The sequence below is a fragment of the Dreissena polymorpha genome, chromosome 2 (assembly GCF_020536995.1).
Source record: "Dreissena polymorpha isolate Duluth1 chromosome 2, UMN_Dpol_1.0, whole genome shotgun sequence".
In the NCBI taxonomy this organism is placed as follows: Eukaryota; Metazoa; Mollusca; class Bivalvia; order Myida; family Dreissenidae; genus Dreissena; species Dreissena polymorpha.
In genome coordinates this window covers 72,861,739-72,879,221 of record NC_068356.1, presented here as the reverse complement: position 1 = coordinate 72,879,221, position 17,483 = coordinate 72,861,739, and the positions used below count along the sequence as shown (strand labels likewise).

At 33.0% G+C, this 17,483-nt stretch overlaps 2 protein-coding genes and 1 pseudogene across 5 annotated transcripts in view; 2 read left to right on the top strand and 1 right to left on the bottom strand.

The window, feature by feature from the left end:
- LOC127869810 (uncharacterized) overlaps positions 1-9,770 on the bottom strand; it is a 41,758-nt gene extending 31,988 nt beyond the window's left edge. Inside the window, exons 1-5 of the mRNA XM_052412469.1 lie at positions 9,761-9,770; positions 9,210-9,246; positions 3,813-3,943; positions 1,833-1,994; positions 291-374 (exon numbers count right to left, since the gene is read on the bottom strand). Coding sequence (XP_052268429.1) covers positions 291-374; positions 1,833-1,994; positions 3,813-3,943; positions 9,210-9,246; positions 9,761-9,770 — 424 coding nt within the window. The remainder of the gene's footprint in view (positions 1-290; positions 375-1,832; positions 1,995-3,812; positions 3,944-9,209; positions 9,247-9,760) is intronic.
- LOC127867588 (uncharacterized) overlaps positions 1-17,483 on the top strand; it is a 138,202-nt gene that overhangs the window by 53,059 nt on the left and 67,660 nt on the right. The window lies entirely within an intron of this gene.
- On the top strand, positions 13,943-14,973 carry LOC127867594 (uncharacterized; annotated as a pseudogene).

Below are 17,483 nucleotides of genomic sequence, written 5' to 3'. Positions count from 1 at the left end.
GATTTTTTTCCGTTGGAAACTATCTGATTGGAACGAAAAAAACAACAACACCAGCACGTGGCTTGCACCTTTCCTTTTTGATTTCCCAGTTATTTGGATGGTATATATATGTTTTGTAAGAAAGACTGTTTGACGGACGGTGTGACGGACGGTTACACAGACGTTTAGACGGACATACTGGTAGACAAAAAGACAAACGCACTGACGGAAGGACAGACCGTCACCAAAAAGAATTTGTCAGAACAAATATCCAGAAAGAAGCACAAACTTTATTTTTATGTTAGTCTTACTTTCGTCAAAACATGCCTTGTAGTACTTTCTTGCCTTTGTGACCACTTCCGGGTCGTCGTGCTTGTCGGCGACTTCAAGAACACCTGTAAAAAAACGCGAACTGTCTCGGTAAGAACTTATTATTGTAAGAACTTAAAATGAAACTGATTATTTTTTCCTCTCATATTCGTTTCGTTCATATCTGAAGGTTTGGAAGGCGCTTAAAACAGATGGTTGATAGTTACACTTCTAGGTGATATAAATTTGCGATTTTTCGATAGTTCCATCAACACTGTTAAAATACCGTAGTGTCGATTTAGAACACAAATGTTTAAATCATAGCAACACGATAATGTTTTTTCGCCCAGCTAAAATAATTACGAATTCTGAAAATTCTTCTTCTTTATAATTCTCTCAATATAAATATTTTTCAAGCCTCTTATCAACAATGAATTTCTTTTATTTTGCTTTGAAGAATGAAATATGCTACTGTAGGAAAACACTATCATTTACAACTATATATTTTTACATATAATTTTCGAACACAATAAAAAGTATTAACACATGAATAAATAGCTTTATCCGTGGTCGGCCATGTGTGCCAATTCTAAACTCCCAGCCTGATTTGTTAGCAGAACATCACATTAAAGTGGCCATTTCACAGATTTTGGCATGTTTTGAAGTTTGTCATTAATGCTTTATATTGATAAAGCTCCAGTAAAAAATCAAGAATAAAACTAAAAAAGAAAAAAGGTAACCCTCAACAGGGCTCGGACCACTGACTTCTGAAGTCCTCCTGGAGTAAAAAAGTCTACTTCTTAGGCCACTCTACCATCCTTCCGGATACAATGACAGATGTATTTATACTTTATTTATTTTACGCTTTATAATTTTCCTATTTTTAAATTGTCAAAAGATGCATATACTGGCTATTTTAGAGCATTGTAAATGTCCAGTATTACTGTTTCCTCACAAATATCATAACTAAAACGAAAATTTGCAAATCTGAAACAATTTTTGTCAATATTGTCAATTTACCCAAACGTGAAAATGCCCCTTTAATTCACAGCTCTAAAATATTGCGAAAACTGTTCACAAATGTAAACACAACTGTAGTTAAACCAGACATTCCGTAAGATTGTATAGCATTTTGAACGTTACATTTGATAACAAACGACATTTGCAATGAAAATTTCATTACACAGTTTATGTTGACTTTTTAAGGCGGTTTATAGTGAAATTATGCAAAAGAAATATTTAAAGAACTTAATTTGTTTACATTGTTCATATGAGTGTAAGCATCGTCTCGAAATAAAGTCTTTAACATAATACATATTCCAGTTTGCATACTAGCATGTGTTATAAATATCGAATACGCCACTGAACTTTCGGTCAAGTGAATGGTTTGATGTGAATGCATACGAATTATTTTTCCTTAGCGTGAAATAACTAAATAATTACGACATGTCAAGGTGGTGACATAATTAACGTTAAGTTGAAGCTACTATTAGGGTAAGGTCAATGCATTCGTCGTATTTCGTAAATAAATAAAGTACTCACACCTTTTACTATGACATTTACGTCATCCCCAAGTTGGGTGAAAGTGCCAAACGAACTCTTGTCCTCTGGTATCACGTGCTTTTGGATCCACGTACCGCACGCGAAGTTGAAAAAGTCATCACATGGGTTCACCTTAGTATCCATGGCGCCACGCAACCTGGCGGCTAAATACATAAATTGTTTAGAACATACGATAGACGTCCATTTTCATTGGCAGAAAAGATATATGTAACTAGATAAGTCAAAGATACTGATGTCATCATTAAACAAGTATGGACACAGATTAATCAAACTTTCAGTTGCTTCCATAATAATTCAAATTTACTCAATAATTTGACCAAAAAAATGACTTACAGAAACAAATTCATCACTTTACAATCAACTACGAATTAATGATATTCAACTGTGAAAAGTTAAGCCAAATACGCAAATCAGTATAAGAAGAGTGGAGCTAATAACATATTGGGGACTATATATTTTACATCTACAAAAAGGTTAAAAGAACAAAGGTCTGTCTTATTGTTCCGGTTATATTTGATGTTGGTATTCTACACACCCGCCATAACGCAGCCCTCTGTCAGGCATATATCCGATTCCGCTGAAAAGACAAAGTTTGCAAAACGTGCAAGTATAGTACTATGCTTACCTTAACTTGACGGCAAGTTTGCTCAAAACTTATTCATGTCAGCGTAATTAAATAAACGCAATATACGATTCATTTACCAACATTTTGATAAAAAAATATTGTATGTTGTCAAAATTGCATCAATATTTATTATGAGTTCTTGTAAATTGTGTGCTCTTCCAAAACGGCATTTTAAATAGGATTATAGTCATGGCAAAATAGTCCTTATGTTAAAAATGTATGGAAAACACTCCACCAGGACTGAAAATGTTTGTTTATTTACGAAAATGGAAAAAGTTCCATACCTCAATATATCTTGTCATCGTTTTGGCAACTTATACAAAAGCGTAAGTTGAGAAAAACTAATTTACTGAGCCAACTTTATCTTGTTTTGTAAAACAATATTTTAGTTAGTTAAAACGTATTTATTTCAAACAAGAATAGTTTTACACATGTATGAAACACACAACGCTTGTATGCAAACACGTTTGATTTGGATAAGAATATTTAGTTGATCGTATAATGTTAGAAAAGACTGCTTATTGTTCAAGTTTAATTGCGACCGTAAACACATGCAGTCACATGTAAATTTTGTCCAATGGACATATTAATGAATGAATAAGTATATTTAATATATTGAGCAACATTACAACAAATCAAATTTAAAGATTGCATGCATGCATATTTATATAAGATTTTAATTTAACAATATATATATATATATATATATATATATATATATATATATATATATATATATATATATATATATATATATATACCAATTTAACCAATACTTTCCGCTGTTGATGGTGGTTCTGTAGCGACAGGAACTAGATTCTCTGGAAATTTAATACAAGAAACGTAATGAAGTACTGACCTTTTCTAATAATTTGGGTAATTGTATAACTTTTTTTAATTTACAGAAAAATAGAAACGATTTTCTGAAACGGCGTTGCGTAAACAACAACATTTTGTTGTATATTCAATGTAACCAATATTAACCTGATATTGACCTGTATGCATGAATACATTAAATTTCCGATATGATCCTTTATAAATTTCTATATTGGAATAGAATTAAATTGATTCACGCGTACCACTCAACTAATACTGTTAAGGCGTCATACAACTTAATAATACATGAACAAACACAACCGACAGCCACTATAGGAAATAATCCAAGCGAATAATTACTGCTTATGGAGGTAAGATAGTGGTGTATCGTGTCTAGCTATAAATATTTCATAACAAAAACGTTTACATGTAAACAATTTAAGCAGCATAACTGTATTTAAGCTGTGTTACGTAGAAATAGAGTCATTCCTCGACATGGAATAAAATTGAAATGGTTTACCTATGTCCTTGACCTTCAGCACGGTCAGTGCTACCACCACTGCCAATGCCACAGTTGTCAGTGCGAATAACACCACGAGGAACACGAGCACTCGGCTACTGCCTGACCGGCTCTTGGTAAAAGATTCAGTGCTGGAAAAGTAAGAAACAGTGCGTGTGCAGTCAACACCCACTTGCAATAGTGTATGCAATGCATAAACAACATCAAAGCGCTGAAGGCACTAAAGCTGTTCGCTTTTGCATAATTTAAGACGTAACACACATTTCATTTATTTACAAGTGTAAAAAACAAATAGTGAATTTTTTTCAATTGTATTATTTAGAAACGCAAATTTCAAATTTTATTTCAAAGTCAACATTTACGCAGACTATCTTTTAAAAGATATTTCTTTTTATATTAAGTTGTTTTTTATGTTCGGTTTTAGCGATTATAAAGCATTTTTGTTGTTGTCAATACTATGCCTGTAGTTATGGGTTAACTCATGTTCAACGTTTTATGAATTGAGAACAGTGAACATAAAAAAACTTAACCTTATGATATTACGTTGCTAGCACCATGAATACAAATGATCGCCGCAATCTGTTCAGAACAAAAGAACGTTTCCCAGACATATCAATGTTAACCCCGCTGTAGTAGCAAGCACTATCAACGAGGTAACGCAACAGACTCGTGAAAGTGTATTGGGCACCCCACTATACTTGTTGATAAGCAGTAGTTTCATTTTCCCGCATCTGAGCAAAAATATCACGTGATTTAGACGCAGCATATAGTGGACTATTTTAATCATTCATGCAATTCTCTTCCGCGACACGTATAATTCAAACATTATTTATTGATTCTTTTATATATACGCTCCGTTAAAAAATATTCCATTTAACACGATATTCATATTATGTTTTCATTTGTGACTGAATATAGTTGAAGAACTCAAACCTCTAGCATAAATTATACAACTATTTGTCGGCGCAGCGGCGCGAATGCGGCAGCTTTCCGGATCGTAACTAAGAAAACTTGTTTGAAACGCGTGGTATGAACCTAAATTGTTCGCAAGCGAACAACTAAAAACATTAACGCCTAAGTGAATTTAGGATATAAACAAAGCAGAGCAGACATTGACAAAATGTATCGTCAACAACATCTTTCACATGTCATACAATATATAAACTTATAATTCCCAACGTGACAAAAAAAGAGACATACTTTTATAATAATGTTATTATATAGCATGCATAATATATAAAATATTGTAATAATGCAATACATAGAAATGTTGATACTGATTTGAGTTTCCCATTAATTTTCAATTATATACATAACGTTTAACTGATATAAATGCATTGAATGAGTTCAACAATGTAAAATTATAGGTATGTGCATGTTTATGCTTACATGTACAGTTGGATTTCGTTTCAAATATAAGTCATTACGGAATGTAATTTTTAAGTTCTATATATAAGAGTCAAATATTAGATAAAATGCAGATGATCGTTTATTATTTTCGACGTTACGCGTTCGTTTAAAAAATATAGTACGCTAATATTTTCAAAGTTTGTCAGATAAATATTTATTGTTGGTCCTTGTTGGTCCGATCAAACGTTTTTTTTTCTGAGAGGATTCAGTGTTTTTTTTAAACCATTAAGTGGCCCGATGATAGAATTTTTTTCTACCCTGACTTGAAGAAATCTAAATCAAAACACGCGAAACAATTATTGCATGTCATGTTTAGTATTTAACTGATATAGCTTATAACGTAAGTCTGCTGCAATGAATCTGCACAATATACTTCTTTTTATTTTCTATGTGAAAAGCTTGGCAATACTTTATCATTGCAGAACGCGCTGGGCCCGTTTGTCATTCGTCATTCGTATGAATATTGTGTCAGCATACATATATAGTAAGATACATTGGTGTCTAAAGTATAGGATAATTTTCAGTTTTGTTGTTTAAATTTTTGAAAGTGAAAGTAAGCATTTCATTTACAAAGGCAACATCAATTAAATGAAAGATCCATGCGTCGCACTTTAATAACTGCCAAGAGTTAATATCATATTAAACGTAATGAGGCTTTGGCGTCGCTTCGATGCACACGCAGTAGTTTATTAACGGTTCTAAAGTTTTTAATCGTTGCAGAATATTGGATTCAAATAATTATATCTACTATAAAATGCGGTGAACGATATGTACCTTCAATGAATTTATGCGTAGCAGACACGTGTATATGCTCTACAAATAAAAATACATTCTTTAAACCCATTTAAGTCTAGTGGACTCTCCCATCCTTCTAAATTGGATCAATGTATTTCCAAAATTAGCAATGTCCTAGTATACTTATTTACTATATTTAGAATATTTCTTACAGAAATTCCTTTGACACATCCTTTATAACTTGTATTCATTTTTTTTAATGCCGCTACTTTCCAGCCATATCATCAAGAACATAAGTGGCGACTAATAAGTATTAATATTCGCTCAATATGTCGACTTTACTCGCAACGAATTTTCTAATCAGGATCACATAATTATAGCTTCCGCTAAGAAATTTCGCGGCGAGGAAAGTCGACATATACAACGAATAATAAATACGAAATAAACGCCTATCACTACCTTAACCCATTTATGCCTAGAGTCTAGAAAAAGGCCTTGGCAAACAGCGTAGACCCAGATGAGACGCCGCATGATGCGGCGTCTCATCTTGGTCTGCGCTGTTTGCTTAAAGGAATTTCTGTAAGAAGTATTCTAAATATAGAAATAAATATACTAGACATCCCTAATTTTGGAAATAAATTGATCCAATTTAGAAGGATGGGAGAGTCCACTAGGCATAAATGGGTTAATGAAATGACAGTAACGTGAGCGGCTTTTAAAAATTAAAAAATAAGAAATAAAGTGTATAATATGGAAAAATACCTGTTTCGGCTCGGCCGTCGCATTCTTGATGGTCTCGTAATTACCCACCCCCTCTGTTCTCTAACTACTTCTACTTCTACTACTACTACTACTGCTGCTGCTACTGCTACTGGTGCTACTACTACTACACTACTACTACTACTACTACTACTACTACTACTACTACTACTACTACTACTATTTATTTTAGTCGGATTCAGAGAACAAGACGTCTCGCAATACGAGTATTCATTTTTGTTTCTTATTAGTAAACGTTTAAAATTGCCTCGTAACGTTAATGCGTTAATACGTTGTATAGTGATTTGGTTTCAATAAATAGAGCTTATATTGATTTTTATATTATATTGTTTTAAGTACTTCCTGTTTTCATAGTTTTCACGAGGCAGTCAGCAAAAAGCATAAAAAAACGATGTATCAATTATGCAAATTTCATTCAAACACTCTGAATTTGCATATTGTTTCTAAGTGCAAACGAAATCAGAGATGCAAATGTGTGAACTTGTATCGCTTACAAACATGTTATAATAAGCTGTCATTTCAATTTGTAATCGTGTGATCGTATGCGCAATAGGTTGTTTGTTGTTTTCGTTTTTATTTATAGATTGTATGATAATTTTTTGAGCACTCGGCATGCAAATACACCATGTAAATATCATTTAATTCTCAAATCCGATTCAATCACTTACTGCAAGCACTAACATCTTTTAACCATTGACTCCTATGTAAGTAGGTGATTTTAAATTTGTATTATAATGAAAAGCATTCCTCGTCGTTTATTTTATTTAATCACATGGTAAAATAATGAAAAATACCATTAATAATAATTCAATAAATTATAACCATCTGTATGGCCGTTTTAAACGCAACGTGAGGCTGTTTTGATTATTTTATCTGTAATTTTTGCTTTTGGATAATTTTTGCTTTATGATGTTTAACTTGGAGCCGCTTTTAGTGTAATCATTTCATGGCCGACGCTCGGCAATCGAAAGTTTTTCATCCTGAGCGACGCGCGACATTTGAAAACATTTATTAAGCAAATGTCGAGCGTCGCTCTGGATGGCATATGTCGTGCGCAATGAGTTTAAGTCGAAAGACGACAATGCACGATATGTGCGCCATATATGGTCGCTACTCGTTTGAAATGTCGCGTGTCGCATCTTGCTTTGCTTAAAAGTCGCTTGTCGCCATTAAGGTTGACACTCGACAAGCAAAGAGACGAATAACACGTTTTGGTTTATAATATAAATGAGAACAATATAAAACGATATATATAGGATCTGGCACGAGTTGTCATATCATACCATGTGTTATTAAACGAGTTCAGGAATTTAGTTAGTAAGCGAGCCTTTTGCGAGCTTACTTACGAATTTCCTGGACGAGTTTAATAAAATATGGTAGGAAATGACAACGAGTGTCAGATCTTTTTTATCACATTTTTTTAAATGAGCAAATTAAATAAATATTTACGCAAACATAATGATAAATCCCGAATGTTGTTTACATTACGTGACGTCATTTGACGTTGCAACGTCATTTCAGCAAAGTAACAAAATGCGATTGCTCAGTCGAACGAAAATAAGCCAATAAAAACGCTTACAAAGTATATTACACATGTGTAAGATAAAAATATATGTAATGGTTATATTACATGGGAAACAGGGTATGGCATGTGATAAAAAGAAATAAATGATTTACTTTCCGTATTTTTATTTTGTCATGTTTATTTATAATGATCTAAAAATACATATTTTGTTTTTATTTTCGCGTATTATTTGCTGTTATATTTAAATGGGCCCTTTCACGTTTTGTTTAATTGACAAAATTTAAAAAAGTAGTTTCAGATTCGCAAATTTTCGTTTTAGTTATGATAGCTGTGAGGAAATAGTACTACTGAACATGAACCATGCTCTAAAATATCAATTATATGTATGTTTTTGACGATTTGAAAACCTGAAAATTATAAAGCGTTGCAACGCGAAACGATTGAATAATTTGGAAAGTTCTGTTGTTGTCGTTATATTTTGTGAAACTTCGAGGATTGAATATATAAAGTAAAAAATGCATCACTTCATAACATGAGCACGGGTAGTCGAGTGTTTCAAACGAAAGACTTTTTACTTCAGGACTCCGGGGGTAATTGGTTCGAGCCCTGTTGCGGATTACTTTTTTTTTCTTTTCTTTTTTTAAATTGTATTCTTGTAGTTCTGTTACTGGAGAATTTTTGGTCTAATGTTTTAATTTATCAATATAAAGCATTTAATGACAAACTTCAATACGTGCCAAAATCTGTGAAAAGGCCCAACTACAACTATTATTCTTTATTAATGTTTATTTATTGTGTACAGATTATAATAAAATTCATAATAATATGTATTATTACAATCATAATAAAATAAATAAAAACAGAAGATTCTTATGATAATAATTAATAACGATAATTATATATGTATTACTAATGGTTAAAATCATAAACAGGCAACACAGTCCTACCTTGTGCCGTTCATTTTGAGACCACGACGTATATCCTCTGAACGTAGAGTTTATCCACTTGGCTTGAATGAATATGCTGTAAAGTGTGATATAAACAGTATCAGTCACTTGACCGTAACTATCGACCTTTTATAATTAACGTACATCGAAGCGCCGAGGTTGTACATTTTGATCGTCGGGTGGTTGAACATAAAATGTTTATTTCTTTTGTTTAACTCGCTATAAATCCAATAATACCAACGGGAATATACGTAAAGTTATATTTTTTAAAGAGGAATTAATAAGCAATAAGATAACGTATAAACCAATAAAATCGGATGATAACTTTTTGCATAAGATTGAATTTACTACAGTAAGGGTCAAGTACTCGATTCATCTCCTATCAATATACGCTCGGTGGCTTGAGAACAGCTATAGTCATAAGTAAATTTGGCAATGAGATATCAGTTATTCACAAATTGATATACAAATTTGAATATTATGTTCAATGGAAAGATTTTGAATGGATCGTAAACAGCAATAAACAAATCATTATTTAAACTTGTACTCACTTGAGTACATTTTAGATCCTTTTCACAATACGCCGAAATTGACAAGAGGGCGAAGTCACGTGACTCGCAGAATATCAGAACGAGGCTGAACGTGTATCAAATGCTAATAGTGCCACGCAACGCCGCATTTGATTTAAATCATTCACTCTATAAAACTTTCGTCGACGTAATAATATTGTCAACTCAAGATGAAATTGTCAGAATTAGAATTAATATATAATTCCCATTTTAAGTATTTATGTACTAAATAAATGTTCTTAATTAATATAAGTGTTTTATGTATTTAATTGTTGACATGCAATTTTACACTCTTCGCGTGAGCATTTTTATCGCGGTGTTTTATCAAAGATTGATCAATTATCTTGTTTATTGATAGATCTGTGGTTTTATTGCCACTACAAACGAATTTTATAACATTACCTACGCTCCAGGAGTGAAATAACGTAATGCTCAATTTTGTTTATTACACGGGTGTTATTACACTAGTTATATAACTGGAAATGACGTCATTTTTGTAACGAAATGACGTCATTATTCCAGCGAATTTCTTCAGTTCAACTCTTTCACAATGTGAATAAACGATGAAAAGAGCATAAAATAAAGAGAAAATTTGTGGTCATGTTATAAAAAGAATCTTAGTTTCGTGGTCATTTTGTATTGATTTTATTAAGGTAGCGCACCCCTAATGGGCACATATCCAAATATAATTTAATTAATTATTTTCCTTATCAGCATCATTTCACTGTACTACATGCCAATTTGTAGGTAGGCTTTCCATGCTTTTAAAAAAAATATACTGATTTTTTTCAAAACCACCCTCACGCTAGGCTTTTGTCCAGTTTATTTTCACACCCTGGGGTACAGTATATGTACACCTGGCGCCCGCGGTGTTTATGATATAAATGAAAATGTAAAAAAATGAGGTTAACTTTTTGGAGTTATGTGTCGTTTTATTAATTGTATTTATTAATTTACGTATATTAAAATCCTCGTTTTTATCTTTATTTAGATGACTCGTTTAATAAATTCAATACAAACGACCACTCATGCAAGATTCTATATATCTCGTTGTGATCAGATACTGTGCCGTCAAATACTAAATAACAACAAGTTGTCATAAACCACACGTAGATGTCTGGTCAATAAACACAATATATGATAACTTCATGTCTTCTCCCGGTAGAAGTATTGCGTAGTCCTTTCTAGGATTAATTAAACACCAAATACTCAAATTGAATGTACTCTTTTCCTTACAGATTGTCAGAAACTATATATACTGAATAGATATTAGCCAGTTTAATCATAATTATAAAATGAATGACGGACATCGTTCCTACGCTAATTTTGACACAGATGGACGTTCGTTCCTACGTTGTTTTGACAACACGGACAATCGTTCGTTCGTTATTTTGACAATCCAGACAATAATTCCTTAATTATATTGACAACCCAGAATTGTTTAATGTGTCATTAGTAAAATAGTGTGCTTTTCATATTTATATATTATTCTTATTAAGTTTTAAAAATATTTCGTGAGCATGAGTATGATAACGTTAACAATTATTCGAATATATCGACAACACTGATATCTGTTATATGCGAAACCTTGCGGAAATCGGGGAGACTTTAACTGCATGGTCACCGTTTTGTAGACTTAGACTGGTGTTTCTTAGCGTACGAGTGACCCTCGAAGCATAAGACAGGCCGATCGCGTTCGTTTGTTTAAAGTTCCATGTTGTAGTTGAATTTGAATGTATGGCCCTTTTCTATATATACATGTACGTATTGTTTCCCCCAGTTAAGGTATTGCCTTTAAGTGTAGGAATCAATGTCCGGATGAAAAAAATTATGTAGAAACGAATGTCCGGGTTGTAAACATTATGTAGGAAAGAATATTTGGACTGTCAAAATAATGCTAGAACGATTTTCTGGGTTGTCAAAATAACGTTTGAACGAATGTCCTGGTAGTAAAAACAACGTAGGAACGAACTAGTGCATTGTCAAAATTTGCTTAAGAACGATTGTCCGTGGGAACGAAAGTCCGGATACCTATTAAAGCTCTATATAAACTGTTAGTTTTAAATATTAAAAAAATGTAATGCTAAACATTTAACTATTTAGCGGGTGTCGGTAAAAGAAAACTCCGTCATTAAATAGGGCCTAGTCCTATAAAGATCGATCATAAAAAACATCACACATCAACACACCCATACCGTTGAGAAATATAGTTATATACATGTATTGCTATGTATTGTATTGTAACGTAATACATGGATTATAATCGGTCGACATCTACCGACAATAGTGCAAATGTAAACATTATTGTATAACAGACTTCAAATGTAAAGACAGTTTTGCATGATTAAATTAAACCCCTTGTCGGTATATAAAAGATCATACATAACAGCGAGCGACCAGAGTTCAAAGTACAATAAAGAAAATCGAATAAAGCTATAAACCAAACAAAAGTCGACCCACTACATAATAAAATGTTACGATATTGTAGGTCATTTCCATTATCAACAAGTTTATTGTAGCTACCAGATCCATAGGCAACCATTTAGTAGAAAAAGAGTCAGATTGTGTTTTGTAGAGATTTGGCTAGCATTTACATCGGATTAAATCATGTATAAATAATACCACATTTATATAGCGCCCTTTTCATACAGTATTGTGCGTTCAAAGGCGCTTTACAAAAAAGTCATATGTATTACTAGTATCATCGGTAGAATTTAGGGTCGGTGCTCTCATTGTAATTGTGAATCGCGGGCAGGCCCGTAAGGTTCTGGCCGTCCGCCATACTTTTTATTATTTGACTTCAATATTTTACGATCTTGAGAGTTACTGAATGTATCTAATTAATTGGAAATTGTGTGGACTTGTTAATTAGTAGAATTAAATCAAAATGAACACTTCATCGGACTTGTGTATGCATTGTCATCCCAACGCTTTATTATGTTACAGTATAAAACAGCTATTGTATATCTTTGTTTTGTTTAATTATCGATGCCGAGTCTTTAGACCACCATTACTCTGATTGCCTTGGGTAACTTGGGTATTTTTATATAGATGAAAGAATGTTTTTAAAGATACACTAATTGTACTAAATATTATGTCATTGAACTATTAGTAAGATGTTAGAATGTTTAATGTTCATAGTATTACTTATAAATTTTTTTACTAAACACATGTCTGTATGCATATGTTTGACGTTATTGTAACCAGTGTCAGTGCTGATGAATATTCCGAAAGTTAACAATAATAATCAACTGATATAATAACATCGGTATCCTCCACTAAAGAAAGTTCAGCCTTGTTCTGAAATTCGACGCGTCACGTTATATCTAAAAATAGCAACAGTCGTAGTAATGCGAAATTGGTCTATTTAAATGCACTATGCAACGTGATCGTCACGTAGTATGTCGAACAGGTAGTCATTAAGTACGGAAACGTATATGGTACACCCCAATAATGTGGTCATGCCGGAATAATTTATATCAACTTACTGTGAAATAACATGGTATGTCGACATAGTTTTGTAGCTTTTCCCACCTTAAATCTACTCGTCATAACGACATTAAGTTGAAGTTTCGACGTAAATGTTTCCGGCTTTTCCCGAAAATATATTTGGTCGACATGATCTAAGTCGACAAATCTACATAATTGTTGGCGTCATGCTCTGGTGAAAATGACTTGCCATCATAGTTTTAGTCGACACGATGAGTTATTTTTAAGCCATGAAACCTTTTTCGTATCATGTCGTCGTAGAATTTTGACATCATCCCATTATTGCAACATTGGTTCATGACTTCCGGCGTCGAACAGATTTTTTGTTTCTGGTATATTCTTTCGAAACACGCAAACAGTCCATTTTTACAGCAGGAATGCTTGGTATAAAGGTAAAAATAACATACAATGTTTGCAAACAATAAATATTAATGTGTTCGTTTGGTTTTATGAGAATTTAGAGAGCTTAAATCTCGATTGATTCATTTAGATATTTCTCTTCAACTAATACATGCAAAACGTGTGTTTAACGACTCATAACTTTTTTTTATATTGCAGATTTGTGTCTCAGTGGCACTGATATATGTTGACTCATCGTTAGCTGTACTTTCAAATCAAGAAAGGGATGTTTGGATTTCGCGTTATCACATACAGGGCTATACGCGTCTGGATATATGTGGATTCTTTCTTTTCCTACACAACACTGCTCTCAGTTTGAGTCAACTGAAACGGATACTGCGAAGGTTAGGGCTCAAAAGACGCAACGTGTCATCTCCTCTTCCAGACGTTATACGAGCGATTCGCTTAGTATATAAAAAGGGATGGCTGTATGTGGTTATAAAACTATATGGAAACTGGTCATCACAACCACAAATGTCAAAGTAACCCAAGAAACAACAAGGTGTGTATTGAAGGTAATTGATCCTGAGGGTGTTGCTCTCAGGTCTGCACATCGCCTGCGACACAGAGTCTATACCAATAAAGGTCCTAATTTTACTATACACATTGATGGGTATGATAAGCTAAAGCCTTTTGGAATTGCTACACACGTTGCGGTGGATGGATTTTCCAGATGTATATTATGGCTGGAGGCATGTTATTCGAATAATTACCCTCGAATTATCGCGGGCTTCTTTGTTAACTTTGTGAAACGGATTGGTCGCCTTCCACGTCTGGTTCGTGGCGATGCAGGGACAGAAAACGTTTGGGTACGGGCTATGCAGATAGCGTTTAGGTTTAATGGCATAGATAACATGTCTGGAATGAACAGTTACATGACTGGGAGATCCACTGGCAATCAAAGAATTGAACGTTTTTGGGTAAATTTTAGAGTAAGTTTTACTGTGTTTTGGAGGAACTATTTTAAGGATATGGTAGACAGCGGCTTGCTTCGGATTGATGATCCTGTGCATTTTGAATGCTTGGGATTCTGTTTCATACCATTAATACAACGCGATCTGAACCCTTTCACCCATCTATGGAATTCTCATCGGATTCGGCAGCAAAGACATGTGGAAGCACCACATGGGATACCGATAGTAATGTACTACCAGCCTGATGCGTATGGAACCCGAGATTTTTCATTTCGGCTTCCTTGCGAATTGGAAACCATTGATCGTATTCAAGAGAGATACTTTGTAAAGAAACCGCAGTTTGGATGTAAAGATGACTTCATACACGTCCTAGAACATGTGTGTGAAATGCAGCGGGAGCAACTGCCAATTCCTGAATCGATTGAAAGTGCAACTTCTTTGTTCTTGGCCTTGAATGAAATATTGGATGGTTACTAATTACATATGCAAAAATATATGCTTAAAAAGTGGTTATATTTAATAAATTTAATCGTTAAGTTCGTTTAGTTCAAGTAAGTTTCGTTTCCAGTTTTATTTACAATGTGTCGATAAGAAACACAAAATTGATATTATTGTTATTGGAATTGATCATGAAGTAGTTAAACGTTGTTTTTTTTTCTTTGCTACAATAAATTCACTCATATTGTTGTACACATTTACAGACATTGCAAACTTGGCAAAACAGATTAATCATGTTCCTCATTTCATTGTTAGATTGCAAAAGAATGAATGAAACGTCACTAATTGTTTGAAAACATGGCGGTCATTTAGTTATGAAATCCTCGTAAAGTGTGGAATGTTCCTTTCAAAACATGGTTCTTTCTAAAGATTTATTAACATTTCATTTCAAACTTCAAAATATGAAACGAAACGACTGTTGTATATCTTATATTTAATATTAACACGGGCGCGAATAAATGATATGTTTATTTTGTATTTTCTTACTTGATTTGCTGTTCTTGAAACTGTAGTGTATATAGTACATGTTTGAAATAAATGTTCATACTGCAAAACGATCTTTATTTTGTTGAATGGTCAAATAATTCGTTTTTGAGGAAATGGAAAATTATTCAAATGTGACACAAAATTGGGCTATTTGTAGATCAATTTTAGGGCTAGTTAATGTGATTGGTCTTTCTTCGTCGTCCGTCAAAATTTTCACTAAAGCGAAATCACCTACTCAGCTGTGTCAATATTACCAAAACATATATATATATATATATATATATATATAATAAATTCATTCAGGGCTTTTTTTAAGCGAACGCCCGCTTGCCCGTGCCGGGTTAAAATCGTCGTGGGCAAGTGATTTTCCAAAGTAGATAGTCCGCCGGGCAAGTCCGTTTCTTATTAGCATACTTGTAGTATTTTTTCGACTTTTCCCCTTGTATCTATTTATTATCTTTGGGTCAATATATTTGTTTATCAAGTACAAGTAAAACGAGACATGATTGGTCGCTTGCATTGTATAAGCCAATCTAAACGCTCAAAACAAGTTCTACTCGGCAGACGTTTCAACATGGCGGACGGTAGCGTCCAGCCGATCTTTTCTATTTTTAATAAAAGTAACTCGAAACACTCAAAGGAACAAACCAAAACAACCGAAACAGAAAGGAAGAGAAAATATGAAAATGAATCACGAAAGCGTAAACTGTGAATAACTTGTATGTTACATATTCACAGTTTAAAATAGTGAGAAACTCTTCATCAAAGACATCATGATGATTTTCAATCTCTGAACAATCATTTTCACAGTACTATTTTAAGCCCTCCCCCCTTTTAATCTATGCCATAACTTGTATTGATATAGTAACAAGTATATCGTTTTAAAATTTAAATAGTAATAAACTTTTCATATGTATTGTATTCAATAGTGACTATTCAATGAAATAAAACTGTCCAGATTTTGTTTTGTTGACAGCTTTATATTATTAAAACGATTAATTTTTTATTGTTGATACATTGATTATAGCTGAAACTAAATCTAGAATAATAATGCATGTGAATCAATGCTTTAAAGATCAAATGACAATAAAAAATTGACTTCAAAATAGGGCAACCAGTTTTTAATGAGGGCAAGTAGATGTTCAAAGTAACTTGCCCCCCGGGCAAGTGAATGTCAATTTCTTACGTTAACCCCTAAATATATATATATATATATATATATATATATATATATATATATATATATATATATATATATATATATATATATCTATATATATATAGAGAGAGAGAGAGAGAGAGAGAGAGAGAGAGAGAGAGAGAGAGAGAGAGAGAGATTATACTAAATTATTAGATAATATATATAAAGTCTTAAAAAAGCATTTTCGGACTTGAGGTATATATTAACAACATCCGTACAAGCTTAATTGTAATCTTCATTACTTGTGTTTGCATATCTTTAACATCAAAAACCCACGTTAAAGGCATATCATGAATGTCGTAGGCGTTTATCTATTTAGTTATTTTTTCATCAAACATTTAGCTTTTTCTACTATTTTAGAATCGGATCTACCTAATAAATATACGCGAAATATCAAAGGGTAGTGTAAACATATTACAGCGGGTATTTGTGATATGTTGTTAAATAGAGACACGCTATTATATGCAATTAGTGTATTTAAATGACCATTTACGAATTTGGATCAAACCGATACGATGGTATTTCTTGTTAAGCTACTTTTGTATATCCCTAGTGGGTTATTATTCAGTTGACCGATTTTGAAACGCAGTAGCGTCTTTATCCGAAATGAACCAGATGCAATAAGTGTATTTAAATGACCATTTACGTGACCATTAAGATCAAACCAATGCGATGGTATTTCTTGATAAGCTGCTTTTGTGGGTGACCGATGGCCGAT